Here is a 17,088-nt window from a genome sequence, read left to right on the forward strand (position 1 = left end):
CGTGTCCTGCAACGGATCGCAACCCTCAGTGTTGCCCCCGCACCGGACCGGGGACCGGCAACGGGACCGCAACCCTCGGCGTTGCTCCCGCGCCTCGCCCAGCCAGCGAGCGGGAACCGGTCCGCACGTGGGATCCGAACCCTCGGGCGGGAGCGCCGCCGCGCCTCCCAAGCGGCGCACTATCCAGTGCGCCACCGGGCCGGCCCCTATAATAATCTTTTAATCTCCACAAAGTCACACTGTCAGGGGCCACCTCTGAAACATGACCTCAGTGCGTCCCCTCCGCTCCACTCTGGTCTGAGTTGCCTAACCCTAACCTTTCGCCCAGACTATGCAACAGCTTACCTGGTCTTCTGCTTCCTCTACACTCTATGTCCACAAGGCTGCTAGAACACCACTTGAAGTGGCAGTCAGATCACTTCACTGCTGTTTACTGGAGGCCCCACGTGGTCTGGCCCTGTGTACCTGTCTGACATCATCTTGCTTCACCCTCCCCCTCTCTCAGTATAGTCATACCTGTCTTTTGTGCCTTGAACACATTCTCATTTTTGCTTTAGGACAATGTACTTAATGTACTTGTTAGTCTCTTTTTTTCTTCAAACTTCTTTAAAAACAATAGTAACAGGAGGCTGGCCAGTTAGCTCAGTTAGTTAGAGCATGGTGTTGATAACACCAAGGTCCAGGGTTTGATACCTATACTGGTCAGCCACCCCCCCCCCCCCAAAAAAAAACCATCCTCAAAAATAAAACAAACAAAAAATGGTAACAGTTCACTACAACCATTTAATGATGAGTAACAGCTTTCTAAAACTAGGAATCCAATCCAATCATAAAAGCATAGGCTCTGACAACTAGTAAACTGCCTGTGAAAGGAAGGCAGGCAGACAGCTCACGCATGCGTGTAGAAAGTGTCAGCGTGTGTAGCTGACTTCCTGGCATTGGGCTGAAGCATAGGGAACTGCCAATATGCAAACAATTTCAGATGGTTCAGCCTAATTTTTAAAATGTGGTCTGATAAATAGTGGCTATCCACAGAAATGAATAGAAGTGAGTAACTGACATACTTCACTGATGTGAATGTGCATCCTCACAAAGGGTTAGAGAGAGTTCCACTCATTTTAATTGTGGTAAAAATAGTTTTTAAAACTTAAAATTATGTAAAATATCAAAAAGGTACAAAAAAGAGACAGAAGAGTGTAAGGAACCCTCCACGGACCCATTGGCCAGCCTCAACAATTATCAACTCATAGCCAATTGAGTTTTGTCTTTACCCCAACTATGTCTCACCTTTTATTAGTGAAGCAAATCTCAGACATCATTTCATTCATTGATTTTCCAGTATAAATCTATAAACCAATAACCATAACCACAAGACTACTATGTCTAAAAAACTTAACAATAATCTCTTAACATCACTGAATAAGGAGTAACTATTCAAGATCCAGCCTTATGATACTGCACCCCCTGCCTCCAAATCAAACCTGACTTTCGTCAAGCCTCCAGACAGAACCACCACTTTGCAGGAAGTAAAAGCGGACCAATAACCACGTTAACTCGGAAGCTATTCCACAGGGACGCAGTGAGCAACCAGTCCATCTGACAAGTGACCAGCTTTGTTCAACAACTGAATTATGAGGAAAAGTAAAAAAGGGAGAGACATGGAAGGGGGAATCTACAGATGAAGAGACTTAGGAGACATATCAACCAATCTCAATGTGTAGCTGTTATTTAATCCTAATTCAAAGAAACAAAATGTAAAAAGAGACATTTATGAGACTTCAGAGGGGCATTTCCAGAGCTCTAACTTAAACCATCTTCCCCTATTACCACTTAACACTATCTGAAATTCTACTGTTTTAGAACATAGCCACTTTTAGGGCCAGCCCGTGGCTCACTCGGGAGTGTGGTGCTGATCACACCAAGGCCGTGGGTTTGGATCCGTATATAGGGATGGCTGGTTAGCTCACTTGGGAGAGCGTGGTGCTGACAACACCAAGTCAAGGGTTAAGATGCCCTTACTGGTCATCTTTGGAAAAAAAAAAAAAAAAAGAACACAGCCACTTTTGTCTGTTTTACTCATCACTAATTCCTGCATGAATGATTAATTTGGACAGACCTTGGTTTCATTCCTGGTTTTATAATTCACTAGCTATGTGCTGCCATCTTAACAAAATATTAAGTTTTCTGATCAATGAACATGGGATGCCTTTCCATTGTAGGTCTTCTTTAATTTCTTTCAACAATATTTTATATCACTTGTATAAGGTTTGCACTTCTTTTGTTACATTTATTCTACCCCACTCGTCTCTTCTCCTTCCAGGACCTTGATTAATACAAACATTAGACTACCTGATATTGCTGCACAGGTCTCTAATGCTGTGTCCAATTTGTTTTTCAGTCTCTCTGACCTTCATTTTGGATAATTTCTACTAACATGTCTTCAAGTTCATTGCTATCCTATTAAGCCTTCCAAATAAGTTTTTTATTTCAGATACTAGATTTAAACTTCAAATACAGATAAAGACTTTCCATTTTTTTTAAACTTTCATTTTCCTGCTGAGATTCCATATTCAACCATCTTTCAATATGTCCCTGTAAATCTTTCAGCACAATAGTTAAAGTCTTTGTCTCTTGTTCCAATATCTAAATCATCTGTAGGTTGATTTTCGCTGATTTAAAAAATCTGATTGTGGTTCCCCCTTTTTTGGTTGCTCTGTATGTTCCACAGCTTTTGTTTGTTTGTTTCCTGGACTTTGTATATAGGAGAACATAATGTTTTTCCTATAGAGAGAGCCCGCTCTCATCTGCAGGCTGAAGGAAGGAAGTACATGTAAGGAAGTGAGGGAGTACATGTAAGGGCTAATCTGGAACTGGGTCACAGAAGAAGACTGAGCTCACCTCTGCTTAGTCCAACACCATTTCTGCTTCAAGTTTAGGTTATGTGTCTTATAAGTGACTGTGCCCGGAGGCAACTGGGCTGCAGTGTCCCTCTAGATTCAACAGTTTCAGGCAACAGGGGACTACAAGACTGTGCAAGTTCGTTCTGCTTTTCAGCCCCGCCTCACTTCCTTTTTCTTGGCATAAGTGGTGGAGGGGTGAAGCTTGCAAGTCTTTCAGATCCCAATCTGATTCTTTTAAAAATAGCTTTGTTGGGATATAATGCACATAACCATACAATTCACTAACTTACAGTGTAAATAAAACTCAATGGTTTTTGGTATCTCATTATCAATCTTTAAAAGTTACGGTAAAATACATGTAACAAAACTTGCCACCTTAACTATTTTTTTTTTCCTTTTTGTCTTTTTTCGTGACCGGCAACGGATCGCAACCCTCAGTGTCACACCCGTACCGGACCGGGACCGGCAATGGGATCGCAACCCTCGTTGTTGCACCCGCACCTCGCTCAGCCAGTGAGCGGGAACCGGTCTGTATGTGGGATCCAAACCCTCGGCGGGAGCGCCGCCGCGCTCCCAAGCGGCGCACTGTAGCAGTGCGCCACCGGGCCGGCCCCACCTTAACTATTTTTAAGAGTACAATTTCAGCGACATTAATTACATTCACAATGTTGTGCAACCATCACCACTATCTATTTCCAAAACTTTTTCATCACCCCAAACCAAAATTTGTAACCACTGAGCAATAACTCCCCATTCCCTCCTCCTCCCAGTCCCTGGTAACCTCTAATCTGCTTTCCGTCTCTGAATTTATCTATTTTAGATATTTCATGTAAGTAAAATCATTCAACATTTGTCCTTGTCTGGCTTATTTCGCTTATCATACTGTTTTCAAGGTTCATCCATGTATGGCATGAATCAGAACTTCATTCCTTTTTATGGCTGAATAATATTTCATTGAATATACCACATTTTGTTTATCTATTCATCGTCTGATTGATACTTGGGTTGTTTCTACATTTTGTCTACTGTGAATAATGCTACAGTGAACACCAGTATTTGTGCTTACTGGTCATCTATCAATTTTGCTTGCCCCCATAGTTGCCAACAGCTTCTTCTCCAGCCAGTAAATTTTCTCATTCTTTGGCAAGGGCTTTCTTCTACCTGCCCAAACCTACAACTGGCATTTACCCCCAGAGCTGTTGCACCAGCCTGCTCACCTGTGATGGGCTCCACTCTCCAGAAATCAGTTCAACAAGGCTTTTTGCCACTCTCCAATAGTCCCATTGTGACAGAAAATTTTCCAAAGATGGTCACAGCAATACTGCTAGTCCCATATGCTCTTCTAGAGCAAGAGGTGGCATCTATTTCTCCTCTCCTTGAACCTGGAGGGCACTTTCTGATTGCCTTGACAGAGAGGATGCAGCCTATGTCGTGTTCTGTGACTTCTGAGGATAGGTCATAAAAGCTTAGACAGATTCTTCTTGGCTCCTTCTCTTTCCTGGAATGTTCCTCCTGGAACCCAGCCATTATGTTGTGAGCAAGCCCAGGCCACAGACAGAGGGCCAAATGTAGGTGTTCTGGCTAAAAGCTCCAGTTAAGATCTAAGACTGTAACAGCCAAGCTAACCACCGATATAAGAGTGAGCCTTCAGATGACTCTAGACGCCAGTCTTTCATTCTTCCAGCTGAGCCCACAGATACTGAAGAGCAAAGACAAGCCATCCCCACTCTGCCGCCTGAATTTATGACCTACAGAATCCATGACTATAATAAATAAACATTTGTTGAATTTTTGGCCCCTCCAATTGCAAACATAATTTCTGTGGAGGGGGGGAAAAGAAACAAAATGATGTTTATCATAGCAGTAAGTTTTGTATCTCTTTGGTTCAACATTACGCTTGTCAGAGTTACCCATGAAGCTGTAATTTGCTCCTTTACACAGCTAGGTAATATTCTACGATAGAATAACACAAGTTTATCTGCCCATTTGAATATTGATAAGCATTTGGGTTGCTTCCAGTTTTAGACAATTAGAACAATGCTGCCTTGAAACTCCTCTGTCCTGGTATGTATGTGCAGGAGTTTCTCTAAAGAACAAATCTTAGAGAGGAATTTCTGGTCTTTACTAGGTAACACCAAACTATTTCCGAGGTGGGTGTACCAACATATATATTCCCATTAGGAGTGTATGCAAGTCCCTTAGTATTACTGGACTTTTAATTTTTGTAGTTTATTTTTCTTTGTGGTTTTAATTTATATTACTAAAGAAGTTGAACATCTTTATGTTCATTGGTCCTTTGGCTAGGGACCAATAATAGGGGTATTTTTGTTTTTAATGTTTTCTTATTTTTCCTTCTATTTTTTATTGCAGTAAAATATACATAACAAAATTTACCACTTTAACCATTTTTAAATGTACAGTTTAGTGGCAATAAGTACATTCACAATGTTTGTGCAACCAACACTATCCTCTTTTATGAAGTCTTTTTGCCTGTTTTCTATTGACTTTTTTTATGAAGTTCACAAACTTTCTGTGTAGAGCTCAATGAATTTTAACATGATTATAACTGTTTATAATGCTGAATGTTCAAGGTATCAAGTATCAAGACATTTTTAGTACCTCAGAAGGCTCCCTCATACTCCATTTTTTGCCATAAATGTAACCACTATTCTGATTTTTCTCACCATGGGCAAGTTTTGCCTCTCCTTGACCTTTAGATAAAAGCAATTCTACAGTAAGCACTCCCTGTGCCTGGCTCCTTTCACTTAACATGGTGTCTGTGGCATCCATTGTTTCATATATGAACAGTACAGTTTATTTCAATGCTTTGTGGTATTCTGCTGAATAAATATACCACAATTTATTTATCTATTCTTCAACTGATAGGTATTTGGCTTATTTCCTGTTTTATTCATAGCTATTATGAATATAATGCTATGAACACTCTTATCTATATCTTTTGGTGAACAAAAGCACTCATTTCTGCTGGTTATATATCTAGAGTACATCTGCTGGGTCAACAGGGATTTTGTATATTCAGTTTAATTTTGATACTACCAGATGGTCTTCCAAAGTGGTTATATAAATTTATACTCCCAATACATGAGAGCTTCTAGTTGCTGTATTTCCTTACCAATTGGTATTGTCAGCCCTTTTAATTTCAGCCATTTTGGTCTGAGTGTAAATTGTCTTTTTTTCTTTTTGATTTATAAAATTCTTTATATATTCTGGATAATTACTCTGTCGGTTATATAGGCTACAATTTTCCTATTTCATAGCTGTTTTACCCTAAAATTAAGAAGGCCATAATTTTATGAGGTCAAATTTTCCTTTTGCTTAAAGAATATCCCTTAGAATTTCCTTTAGGTCTGCTAGACATGAATTCTCTCAGTATTTGTTTTTCTGAAAAATGTCTTAATTTTACTTCATTCTTTAAAGATATTTCTTGCTGAGTTTAGAAATTCTAGGTAGACAGACATCTTCTGGCTTTCATCATCACTACCGAGAAGTAAGCTGTCAGTCCAGCTACTGCTCCTTAGAAAGTAACCTGTCTTTTTTTTCTGGTTGCTTTTCATATTTTATCTTTGTTGTTCTGCAGGTTTACTATGATAGGTCTCAGAATCAATTTCCTTCTATGCACCCTGTCTGGCATTTGCTGGGTTTTAAAATCTGTTAGTTACTATTACCTATTGGTTTTGAAAATTTCTCTCTAATACTGCCACAGTCTCTCACTCTTCTTCTGGGACTCTGATTAAATGTTATGTTAGATTTTTCCCCTTCAGGATTTTTGTACTCTTGTATTGTCCATCCTTTTTGCTCTCCATGATGTATTCTACATAACTTAACCTACTTTTCTAGTTCAAGGGTCAGCAAATTACTGCTCATGGGACAAATCCAGCACACCGTTTTTGTAAATAAAGCTTTACTGGAACATAATCATGCCCATTCACTTACATATTGCCTACGGCTGTTTTTTAGCTACAACGGCGGGTGAGTAGCTGTGACAGAAACTGTGTATACCCCTCAAAGCCTAAAATACTCACTATCTAACCCTCTTCTAGTACACTACTGCTCTTTCCTGTTGGGCCTTATCTACCGAGTTTTAAATTTTAATTATTGCATTTTTCTAGAAGTTCTATTTGGTTCTCTTTCAAAGCTACTATGACACTTCTTATAACTTCCCATTCTTTACTGCTATTTTTGAGATTATCTTTTCTTTCTTTTAAACATGTAAAACAGTTATTTTATAGTCTAGGTAGTCTCTGCAAATGTATTTGTGATATTTATTCTGCCTCTTGCTCAGAGCTCCTTGTTTCCCTGTGTGACTAATTTAGGTACAGGAATCAATGTCCTTAAAAATTATTTGTAAGAATAATTTGAGGCCTAGAGTAAAGTTTCTTTTCTTCAGAGTGGGTCTGTGCTGCTTCTGCCAGACATCTGGAAGCATCGTTTTCCTAGGATATGAGGCCACACTCACAGGCTGGGACCTGTGAATGTGGAGTCTCAGCTTCTTGTGGGGAGGAGAGTCTCTTTTAAAAGACTCCCCACTTTGTGCATAACTTAGTGATTTCTGTCTCTTTGCCCTCTGGGTTACTAAATAGAAAATATAAATTTTCTCAGATTAGCAAATGTCCTCTGGGCAAAACTGGCTTCTGTGCTCTACTTTACTGTCCTAGGTTCCCATTTTCCTTTTAATTTCACTTGGTACAATACCTTGTTAGCTTATCACTGCTTAAAAAAATCTGGCTTTTATGTTTTATCTAGCATTTTTAGCTGTTTTCAATAGGGAACTTGGTTTGAATTACTTAGTCATCCATTACCAGAAACTGGAAATCAGGTTTTATTTCTCTCTCTCTTTTTTTTTTTTTCCTTTTTGTCTTTTTTCGTGACCGGCAACGGGATCGCAACCCTTGGTGTCGTGCTCGCACCGCGCTCAACCAGTGAGCAGACCGGTCTCTATATGGGATCTGAACCCTCGGCAGGAGCGCCGCCGCGCTCCCAAGCACCGCACTCTACCGAGTGCACCCCCGGGCCGGCCCCTTATTTCTCTCTTTCAAGAAAGATCACTAACTATGGCAGAGCCCATCTTCAAAGGAAAAAAGAGATGATCAAGAAAACCTCCTATTAACGATGTGTAAGAAACATATATTATGCCGACAACTTTATTAACCTAATACCAATTCTACCTTCCAAAAGTCATGATCACTTCAGATACATCAGGGTATTTTTCTTCAGCAGGACTCATGAGGTTACTATGATCTAAAAGCAGCTGGCATGGATGTACCAGTACATTTAACCTCTTTGAGCCCTCGGTGTCCTCATCTCTCAAATGGGGATAATAACAGCACCTACCTTAAAAAGGCGCTATGATGAAAATGAGTTAATTTATAAAAGCACTTAAACTATGCCAGGCACATAGATAACTGCTAGCTGTATAACGTAAAACAGTTTAGTTCACCAAGAGGAATCCCTGGACTACTTACAGCTTAGCACAGGAGCCACGTGTGGTCTCTGTTGCATATTCTTCCTTTTTTTTTTAAACAACCACATAAAAATATAAAAACCAACCTTAGCTCAAGAACTTAAAAAAAAAACTCTGAGGGGTGGATTTAGCCCATGAATTGTAATTTGCTAACCCTTGTTCTAACAGAACAAGCAGAAGATTGATGAGAATCAGGCAATGTGCTTTTAAAATACTTTCCCAGAAGACTGCCAAAGAAGGATCAAAATTCTAGCAATTCTCTCTAATTGGAGGTTGAGAATTCTGCGTCCCTAAAGCAGCAGAAGAGAGTGGAGCTTAAGAATGACACATGGCTGTTTGCTGTGCTTGACATACAACATGAACTGATTATATTATAGTGGAGAAAATTGGAAGGGTTTGATATACATTGACATGAATGAAGACAGACACACATATTTACCTGGCCAAAGACTGTTCCACCAGTACTGGCTGCTTGACCAAACACAGAACTAGTATTAGTAGACCCAAAACCTATAAAATACAAAAAAACCAAAAGTTCAATTTGATTCTTTTAAAACATAAAAGTGTTGGTATTTTTTTTTTCTCCTTTTTTAAAAAATTTTTAAAATTTTTTTGTCTTTTTTCGTGACCGGTAACGGGATCGCAACCCTCAGTGTCGCGCCCATACCGGGACCCGCAACGGGATCGCAACCCTCGGTGTCGCGCCCACACCACGCTCAACCAGTGAGCGGACCGGTCTCTATATGGGATCCGAACCCTTGGTGGGAGCGTCGCCGCGCTCCCAAGCACCGCACTCTACCGAGTGTGCCACCGGGCCGGCCCAAGTGTTGGTATTTTTAAATGGCATTCAAGATATCTCACAATAAATCAACTTAAAATAAACTCTGTTATCCCATCTAGGAAATGGAGGAAATTCTGAGTAATACTTTAAAGACCTTTTTTCATTGCTAACATCTTATAGTAGTATAAATTCCAAAGTCCTGAGCACCGAATCCTTCTCTCCTACCAAGTGGGCAGGGGCTAATAACGTAGCTTCTCCCTAGACTTTTAGCCACCAAGAATTCCTTCCAATGACTGACAATATTAGGAATATTTCTACTCCCTGGTTTCCTCTGAATCTCAAATACCAGATTTCTTCAGGGTAGTGTACCTTTCTTCCAGGTGGTATAACATGATTGAGATGCTGGGCTGAACAGGGCCTGGGGAAATCAGGCAGAACTCTATATTAAAAGAGCTCTAGATAAGGAGTTAGAAGGCTGAAATTCAATTTTTATTTTTGTCACTGATTAGGCAGGTGAGCTTGGGCAAGTCATAATTCCTCAACTGGCTGGAGTAAATAGCTTAGGTACCTTTCAACACAGTTACTAAGTGAAAAAATGAAGGTTCCTTCAGGGACTCTGAATTTGTTGAAATAGTTTAATAACGTATGTCCGTGAGGTTTTCTTAAGTTTTGACTACAAGACAAGCTTGTGCTAGAGACAGAGACAGTGTTGAATATCCTACTCTCTTGTAAGAGTCGTAGGCCTTCTCCCATCTCCCATCATTCAAATAGGCCACTGGTCTCTTCACAGGGAATCAAGTGGATCTCAAAAGTCTGGCTGTCTTTTCACAACTGTGTCCTTGTAGCTGAACTTAGTAGAAGCTTAACAAATATTTGTTGAAGGAAGGGAAACATTTCCTTTCTAATAAATTATGAACCATTTTCAAAAATAATTATCATTGAAGAAATGAATTAGCAGTTAACTTGTAACCTTCCCCCAAGAAATCACTGGTCCTTGTTTCCCCCCAGAGCCTAACTGCTGAAGAGTTGCCTTTCATAAGATCACCGCCAGAAAGCAAAATGTAGAAAAGATGTTCAAATTGCCCTGCCTATTGATAACTTTTAGAAGTAAAAGCAGCTGCTATAAGTTGGACACGCAATAGTGAAGAACTGAGTCTCACTTTCAAAAATAGTAAAATTTAAAGTTTTTAATTTTTTAAATCACACACTGAAAACAGGAAAAAACCCAACTCCTCAAACGTCAGTATCCACCACTTCAGCAAACAAGATGGGTCAGAGGAAATATAAAATATTGGCAGCACAGTGAATTACAATGAGGAGACCTGGATTCTCCTTCTGGCTCCCCTACTAGCACTATCTAGCATTAGATCAGTCTCTTTGAGGCTTGACAGCTTTGGACATAATGACCTCTAAAGTGCTTTCCAAATTTAAAATTTCATACTTATGAGTCATTAAACTACTTGCCATGAACTTAAACGAAAGATGCTTGTTTTTTCTCGCAGTTTTGGCACTCTGGTGGCTCGCAGAGTGGAGGACTTGCTGAGAAGTAAAATTGGAGCTACACTGAGCTGTGACAGATCCAGCCAACTAAGACAAAGATTCTTGAGATCGCATGTGCTCTGAACTCCCTTCCTCATCTTTCAGACTATTTTCCGTTTATTTTCTCTTTCTTTCTTTTAATTATAAATGTAGAGACAGTCAGTTAGCTCAGTTGGTTAGAGTGAAGTGTTGGTAACACCAAGGTCAAGGGTTTGGATCCCCATACCAGCCAGCCACCAAAAAATAAAATAATTACAAAAGTAATACAGGTTTGTTGTAAATGTCAAATAACACAGGGGGAACAATGTAAAAATATACCATAAATTCTTACCTGATGCTTGACAAAAGCTAAACCCAGAGGATGCTGCTGTTGTGGTAGTGGCTGATGTACCTCCAAAAACAGAGCCCCCCTGCCCAAAGCTGGGACTCTGACCAAAAGCAGGAGTGTTGCTTTGGCCAAACAGCCCCCCTCCTGTGTTGGCAGATGACTGTCCAAATGAGAAAGAGCCGATGTTACTGGTATTTGAGGAGGCACCAAAGACACTGCCACTGGTAGATGTGGGGGTGGAGGAAGCGGACTGGCCGAAAGCAGGCACGGAACTGAACCCAGGCTGGCTGAAGGAAAAGCCACTTGCAGGGCTGCTCGTCGACTGCCCAAAGGCCGGGGCCTGCCCAAAGGTGGTCTGTCCAAAAACCCCTGAGGCTGAGGTGCCAAAAGCTGGACTGCCAAACCCTGAGCTGCTGACCTGAGGCGTGGCAGCTGCTGTGCTGGCTATGCTGCCCGTCTGCTGCCCAAACAGACTTGGTGAGGTGCTGGCTGCTGCCTGCCCAAACATGGGGCTGGCAGAGGGGGCAGTGGCTGTATTGCTGGTGAGCTGGCTGAAAGCTGAGCTAGAACTGGCAACAGGTGGCTGAGTAAAGACCGATGAGCCAGAAGTGGCAGCCCCAAACACTGCTGTCTCTGTAGCTGGGCCTGGAGCAACACTAGAAACAGTGCTGGAGGATGTGGGGGTGCTTGATGTTTCGACGGCCCCTGGGCCTGCACTTGTGATTGTAGGCGCTGTGACAGCAACCTGCCCAGGCACTGAAAAAGTGGAAGTAGGAGACACTGCCTCTGTCTTGACGTCGGGGCCCCCGGTGGCTGCTGGAGTGGCCTCTGCAGAAGGTGCTATGAGGCTGGTGCTAGACTCTGTAGTGCCAGGGTTGCTGACTGCAGGCTGGGCAACAACAGGTTCTTTTTTAACAGAGTCAGAAGTTTGCAGAGGAGCCTGGGGAATTTGGGCTGACTGCGGCTGCCCTAGAAGTGAGGTTGTTGATGCTGAGACCTCACTGTTGCCTGGCTTCTCAGGCAAAGTTGATGGCACAGCGTCGTCTTTGGACACAGGCAGGGAGGGAGCAGATGCTGAACTCAGGAGGCTACCAAATGACAATGTGGGGAACGATGTTGGTGGGGGAGTGGCAGTTGTAGTTGATGGTGGGGCAGATGGGGGCACTGTACTACTGGTCTGCTGGCTTCCAAATGAAAAACTAGTCTTGCTACCACTTAGAGATGTCCCACCAAAATTGATTAGCCCAGGGGATCCCATGAGTGGCAGACTGCCAAAAACACCAGTTGAGGAACTGGTGCCTGTGCTGGTGGCTGCTGGTGGTGCTACTGTGGTAGCAGTTACAGAGGTCACAGGGAGCTCCACATGCTTCCCTAATACTGCAGGGCCAGTAAAACTAAATCCTGAGGGTCCACTTGAAGTCTTGGTTGTCTGAACACTAGTTAGGCTTGTGGATGAAGCCTTACTGGCTGGCTTTGTAGAATCATCTGCTTGGCCAACCCGCAGTCCTGAAAAACTTCCTAGAGTCTCTCCAGCTAAAGAACTTGGAAACAGAAGCTCTCCCAACTTGGACGGCGGAGTTTCCAGCTTGCTAGAGGTGGTGGAAAGAGCAATCCCAGAAGGTGCCACAGGTCTGCTGGTAGATGGAGCAGACTCCCCAGGAGAAGCCACAGCAGTTCCTGTGATATTTGATGCTGATGTGATTCCTGAGGGAGGTGAGCTTTCAGGGATGGTCTCATAAAAAGGTTTGCCTCCCCCACCAAATGAGAATGCGTCCAGCTGGTTTGACTCTTTAGTGGATGGTGTTGTCCCTAGCAAAAAAAAAGAAATTGGGAAATGGGTTGGATTTAGCAAAATATGATCTATCACATTTCCACTGATTGTATTTCTAAGCCAAAGCCTCTCTCCTCCCTTTACAGAATCAGGGATAGCCTGTTCTAACAGCAGTTTTCTTTCTTTCTTTTTTTTTTTTTTAAGGATGGCCGGTAAGGGGATCTTAACCCTTGGCTTGCTGCTGTCAGCACCACACTCGGCCAGTGAGCGAACCGGCCATCCCTATATAGGATCCCAACTCGTGGCCTTGGTGTTATCATCACCGCACTCTCCCGAGTGAGCCATAGGCCGGCCCTAACAGCAGTTTTCTTTAAGGAAGACAGAATGAAAGCTTTTCCATAGGAATGTTAGCTCTGAGTCATCTCACCAAGATGAAAAGGAATGGATATTCTTTTTATGGCCATTAAATCACAATAATCACAGATACATAGGATACATAATATTAACATATTATCTCAAAAGAGAAATAACAAAGCATCTTCCCTTCTCCTTTGACTTGTTTATGTGCTTTCTTCAATAACATCCTCAGCACAGTGCTGGCCTATGGACCTCCTGACAGACCAGAATTTGATTCAAAATGGAAGCTCTTCCTTTATTTTTTCTGGCCAAATAAAGCGTCAATCCACATCATTTTTATATACAATTGAGCACTACTTACTAGTGCTCTACTAAGTAAGCTATTTTACAGATGCAGTATTGTCTACCAGTCAAGGACACGGGCTCTGGAGCCAGGTGCTCCGGAATCTGCTGGCTGTGTGACTCTGGAAAAGTTACTTTACCTCTCTGAGCCTCATTTTCCCCATTTGGAAAATATAGGTAATGATAGTACTTACCTTACAGAACTGTTACAAAACTCAAATGAGATATAGATAAAGCACCAATATGGGGTCAGTTAACAAGGGTAACTAAAATTTCATGTTTATAAATTATGGAGGTATCTAACTTCATATTGCTTTAAGAAGTCTGGCTATCACAAACTCTTGGAGACACTGAAAAGCCCCTGCTACCTATAATTTCCAGAAAGATTTCTTTGAATCAATGGTGTTATATTGAGCTGTTCATGGTTTTGGATTGTTGTGCATTCTTGCATTAATTACAATATTTATATAGAATTACTACTGTATTTTATTTCTATTTTATTTTTCCTTATGAATGTTGACAATGATTTTGTTTCTCCCAATCTTTCATATCACTGAGATGTTTTTCCTCTAGAAAGTGAGAATGGGGAGGAGGTGGCCTTGAGGGTGTGCTGCCATATCTAAGTGGGCAAAGGTTTAAAAAAAAATAGTTTCAGAATTATTGTTCTAGAGAGAAAGAAATGAGATCACCAGCCCTTTAAGTGCCACAAAACAATCACGTTTAGGAAGTCTGCTATGCTTTCAGCTCCGTGATCTCCCTCTAGATGTTGGGAGATCCCCTTTCCACCAAGAAAACTCTACCATTTGGGTAGGCACATAGAAAGCACTCAAAAATATTTGTTGGGCCGAGCCCGTGGCGCACTCGGGAGAGTGCGGCGCTGGGACTGCAGCAGTGCTCCCGCCGCAAGTTCGGATCCTATATAGGGATGACAGCGCTCACTGGCTGAGCGCAGTGCGGCCGGTCTCAAAAAAAAAAAAAAAAAAAAAATTTGTTGAGTGAATAAATGAGAGATAGTCACTGTGATATAATAGGGAAAACCTGGAAATAACCTAAATGTTCAACAGATGAATGGTTAAATTAAATTATGGCATATCCACAAAATAGAATTATGAAACCATTAAAAATGACATTTATACAAGATTTATTCACAAGAGATTATGTTAAATGGGAAAAAAAAAAAAAAAAAAGACAAAACCCCCAGAATAAAATATAACAGAACTGCAATGGTTATTACTGAGGGGTACAATGTGTAATTCTAAACTCCTTTATGCTTTAAAGTCCATATTTTCATCAATAAGAACACATTAATTTTCATAGTAAAAACTTTCTTCTTAAAATAAAGGAAAAATAAATTTAATTATTTAAAACTGAGAACTGGAAGGCACTTAAACAGATTCGATTTCTTTGCAGGTCTTCATATTTTTTTTTTTTTTTTTTTTTTTTTTTTTTTTTTTTTATATAACAGAACTGCAATGGTTATTACTGAGGGGTACAATGTGTAATTCTAAACTCCTTTATGCTTTAAAGTCCATATTTTCATCAATAAGAACACATTAATTTTCATAGTAAAAACTTTCTTCTTAAAATAAAGGAAAAATAAATTTAATTATTTAAAACTGAGAACTGGAAGGCACTTAAACAGATTCGATTTCTTTGCAGGTCTTCATATTTTTTTTTTTTTTTTTTTTTGTCTTTTGTCTTTTTCCGTGTCCGGCAACGGATCGCAACCCTCAGTGTTGCCCCCATACCGGACCGGGGACTGGCAACGGGATCGCAACCCTCGGTGTTGCTCCCGCGCCTCGCTCAGCCAGTGAGCGGGAACCGGTCCGCATGTGGGATCCGAACCCTCGGGCGGGAGCGCCGCCGCGCTTCCCAAGTGGCGCACTTATCCAGTGCGCCACCGGGCCGGCCCTGGGTCTTCATATTTTTTAAACATTAAAAACATGCTACTCAGTGAAATTTGTAATAACATGCATGGGACCAATGTGTTTACTAGTATGTCACCAAGAAAAAAAAAATGAGTTAGTTCTTTTATTTCTACAGTACTATGTCTGTAGATTGATCAAATAAAAGATGGAGAAAAAAACTTTCATTCACATGTTAACACTCAAATGTTAAAGTGTAGCCTTGATTTTCCAGAAGCAAATCCTTTCCCTTCTCTTATTGATGAAAATAGACAGAAATTCCTCACACCCATTTCTTAAATTTCAGCATATTTCTTTCCTTTTTTTTTTTTGTCTTTTTTCGTGTCCGGCAACGGATCGCAACCCTCAGTGTCGCACCCGCACCTCGCTCAGCCAGTGAGCGGGAACCGGTCTGTATGTGGGATCCGAACCCTCAGCGGGAGCGCTGCCGCGCTCCCAAGCAGCGCACTGTAGCAGTGCGCCACCGGGCCGGCCCCTTCAGCATATTTCTAATGCACATTATCCACACCAAACTTACTGTGAGACTCAGGAGGAAGTAAAATGTCAACACATCTGTACAACAGTAACCTGCACTTGTTTAGGGAAACACAAAAGTAATGCTATTCAGAAGAGACTGTACCTTGTGCAGCAGTGAAATTAGAAGACGGTGTTGGTGTGATTATCCCGAAAGTAAAGCTAGCCCTAGTGAGTGGAAAAAGAGAAGTTAAAAATGAACAAACCCAAGGCACAAATAATACTGCCCTTTTAATATTCCATTTTATAATTCATTCATACAATCTGGCCTCGAGGAATTCACAATCTAGAAGATAAACTACAGAGTAAAAGCATGCATCTCCGAACCAATAATGCCCCTCCAAGATCTCTGGGAAGGAAGAGGCAATTTGTGGTGAGGTAAGAAGGCAGTAGCCACTAGGAAGGCCCTGGAGGGATGGCTGGGCTTTCCATGGCAGAGGTTTAGGTAGGGACTTATTCCAAGAAAAGCAAAGCAGAAGTAATAGAAACGCACTAGGAATGTGCACGTGGGAGTTGTGGCTAGAGCAGATGGTCTGCCTAGTGGAGGACTGAAAGAAAAGTCTGGCAAGACAGAAGCAGCTGGATTAAGAACCTCTCATACCCCACCCCAAGATCAGGGAGCAGGTTGGAGAGCCCCACACTGCTAGCGGAGATGATGGATAGAAGGAAATATAAACCACCGTCTCTGCCATTTTGACAGAACTCTGAGTTCTGGGCTGGAAAAACTTGGTTCAAAAACTTTCTGACTCCTTTCACCATCTCCTCTCTCCTGTACATTTTCTTTACACTATAAGTAAAGACACCATAGACAAAGAAGGAAATTCAGCACAAGTGTGAACCACAATACATTATTCACTGTGACAAAAGCTCAAATAGCAAATTTTCAACTAACTAGAATTTTAAAACATAAGAGACCAAGCATTATCAATTATAGTAAATAATGTAAGGATTTAGATTTTTTTTTTTTTTTGTCTTTTGTCTTTTGTCTTTTTCCGTGTCCGGCAACGGATCGCAACCCTCAGTGTTGCCCCCGTACCGGACCGGGGACCGGCAACGGGATTGCAACCCTCGGTGTTGCCCCCGTGCCTCGCTCAGCCAGTGAGCGGGAACCGGTCTGTATGTGGGATCCGAACCCTCGGCGGGAGCGCCG

The 17,088-nt window shown here is 41.6% G+C and overlaps 1 protein-coding gene across 2 annotated transcripts in view; it reads right to left on the minus strand.

The window, feature by feature from the left end:
* NUP214 (nucleoporin 214kDa) overlaps nucleotides 1-17,088 on the minus strand; it is a 99,999-nt gene that overhangs the window by 18,861 nt on the left and 64,050 nt on the right. For both annotated transcript variants that reach the window (XM_008583206.1, XM_008583205.1), the window contains exons 28-30: nucleotides 16,045-16,106; nucleotides 11,034-12,839; nucleotides 8,822-8,892 (exon numbers count right to left, since the gene is read on the minus strand). In XM_008583206.1, coding sequence (XP_008581428.1) covers nucleotides 8,822-8,892; nucleotides 11,034-12,839; nucleotides 16,045-16,106 — 1,939 coding nt within the window. The remainder of the gene's footprint in view (nucleotides 1-8,821; nucleotides 8,893-11,033; nucleotides 12,840-16,044; nucleotides 16,107-17,088) is intronic.

The sequence above is a fragment of the Galeopterus variegatus genome, unplaced genomic scaffold (assembly GCF_000696425.1).
Source record: "Galeopterus variegatus unplaced genomic scaffold, G_variegatus-3.0.2 Scaffold2851, whole genome shotgun sequence".
Classification (NCBI taxonomy): domain Eukaryota; kingdom Metazoa; phylum Chordata; class Mammalia; order Dermoptera; family Cynocephalidae; genus Galeopterus; species Galeopterus variegatus.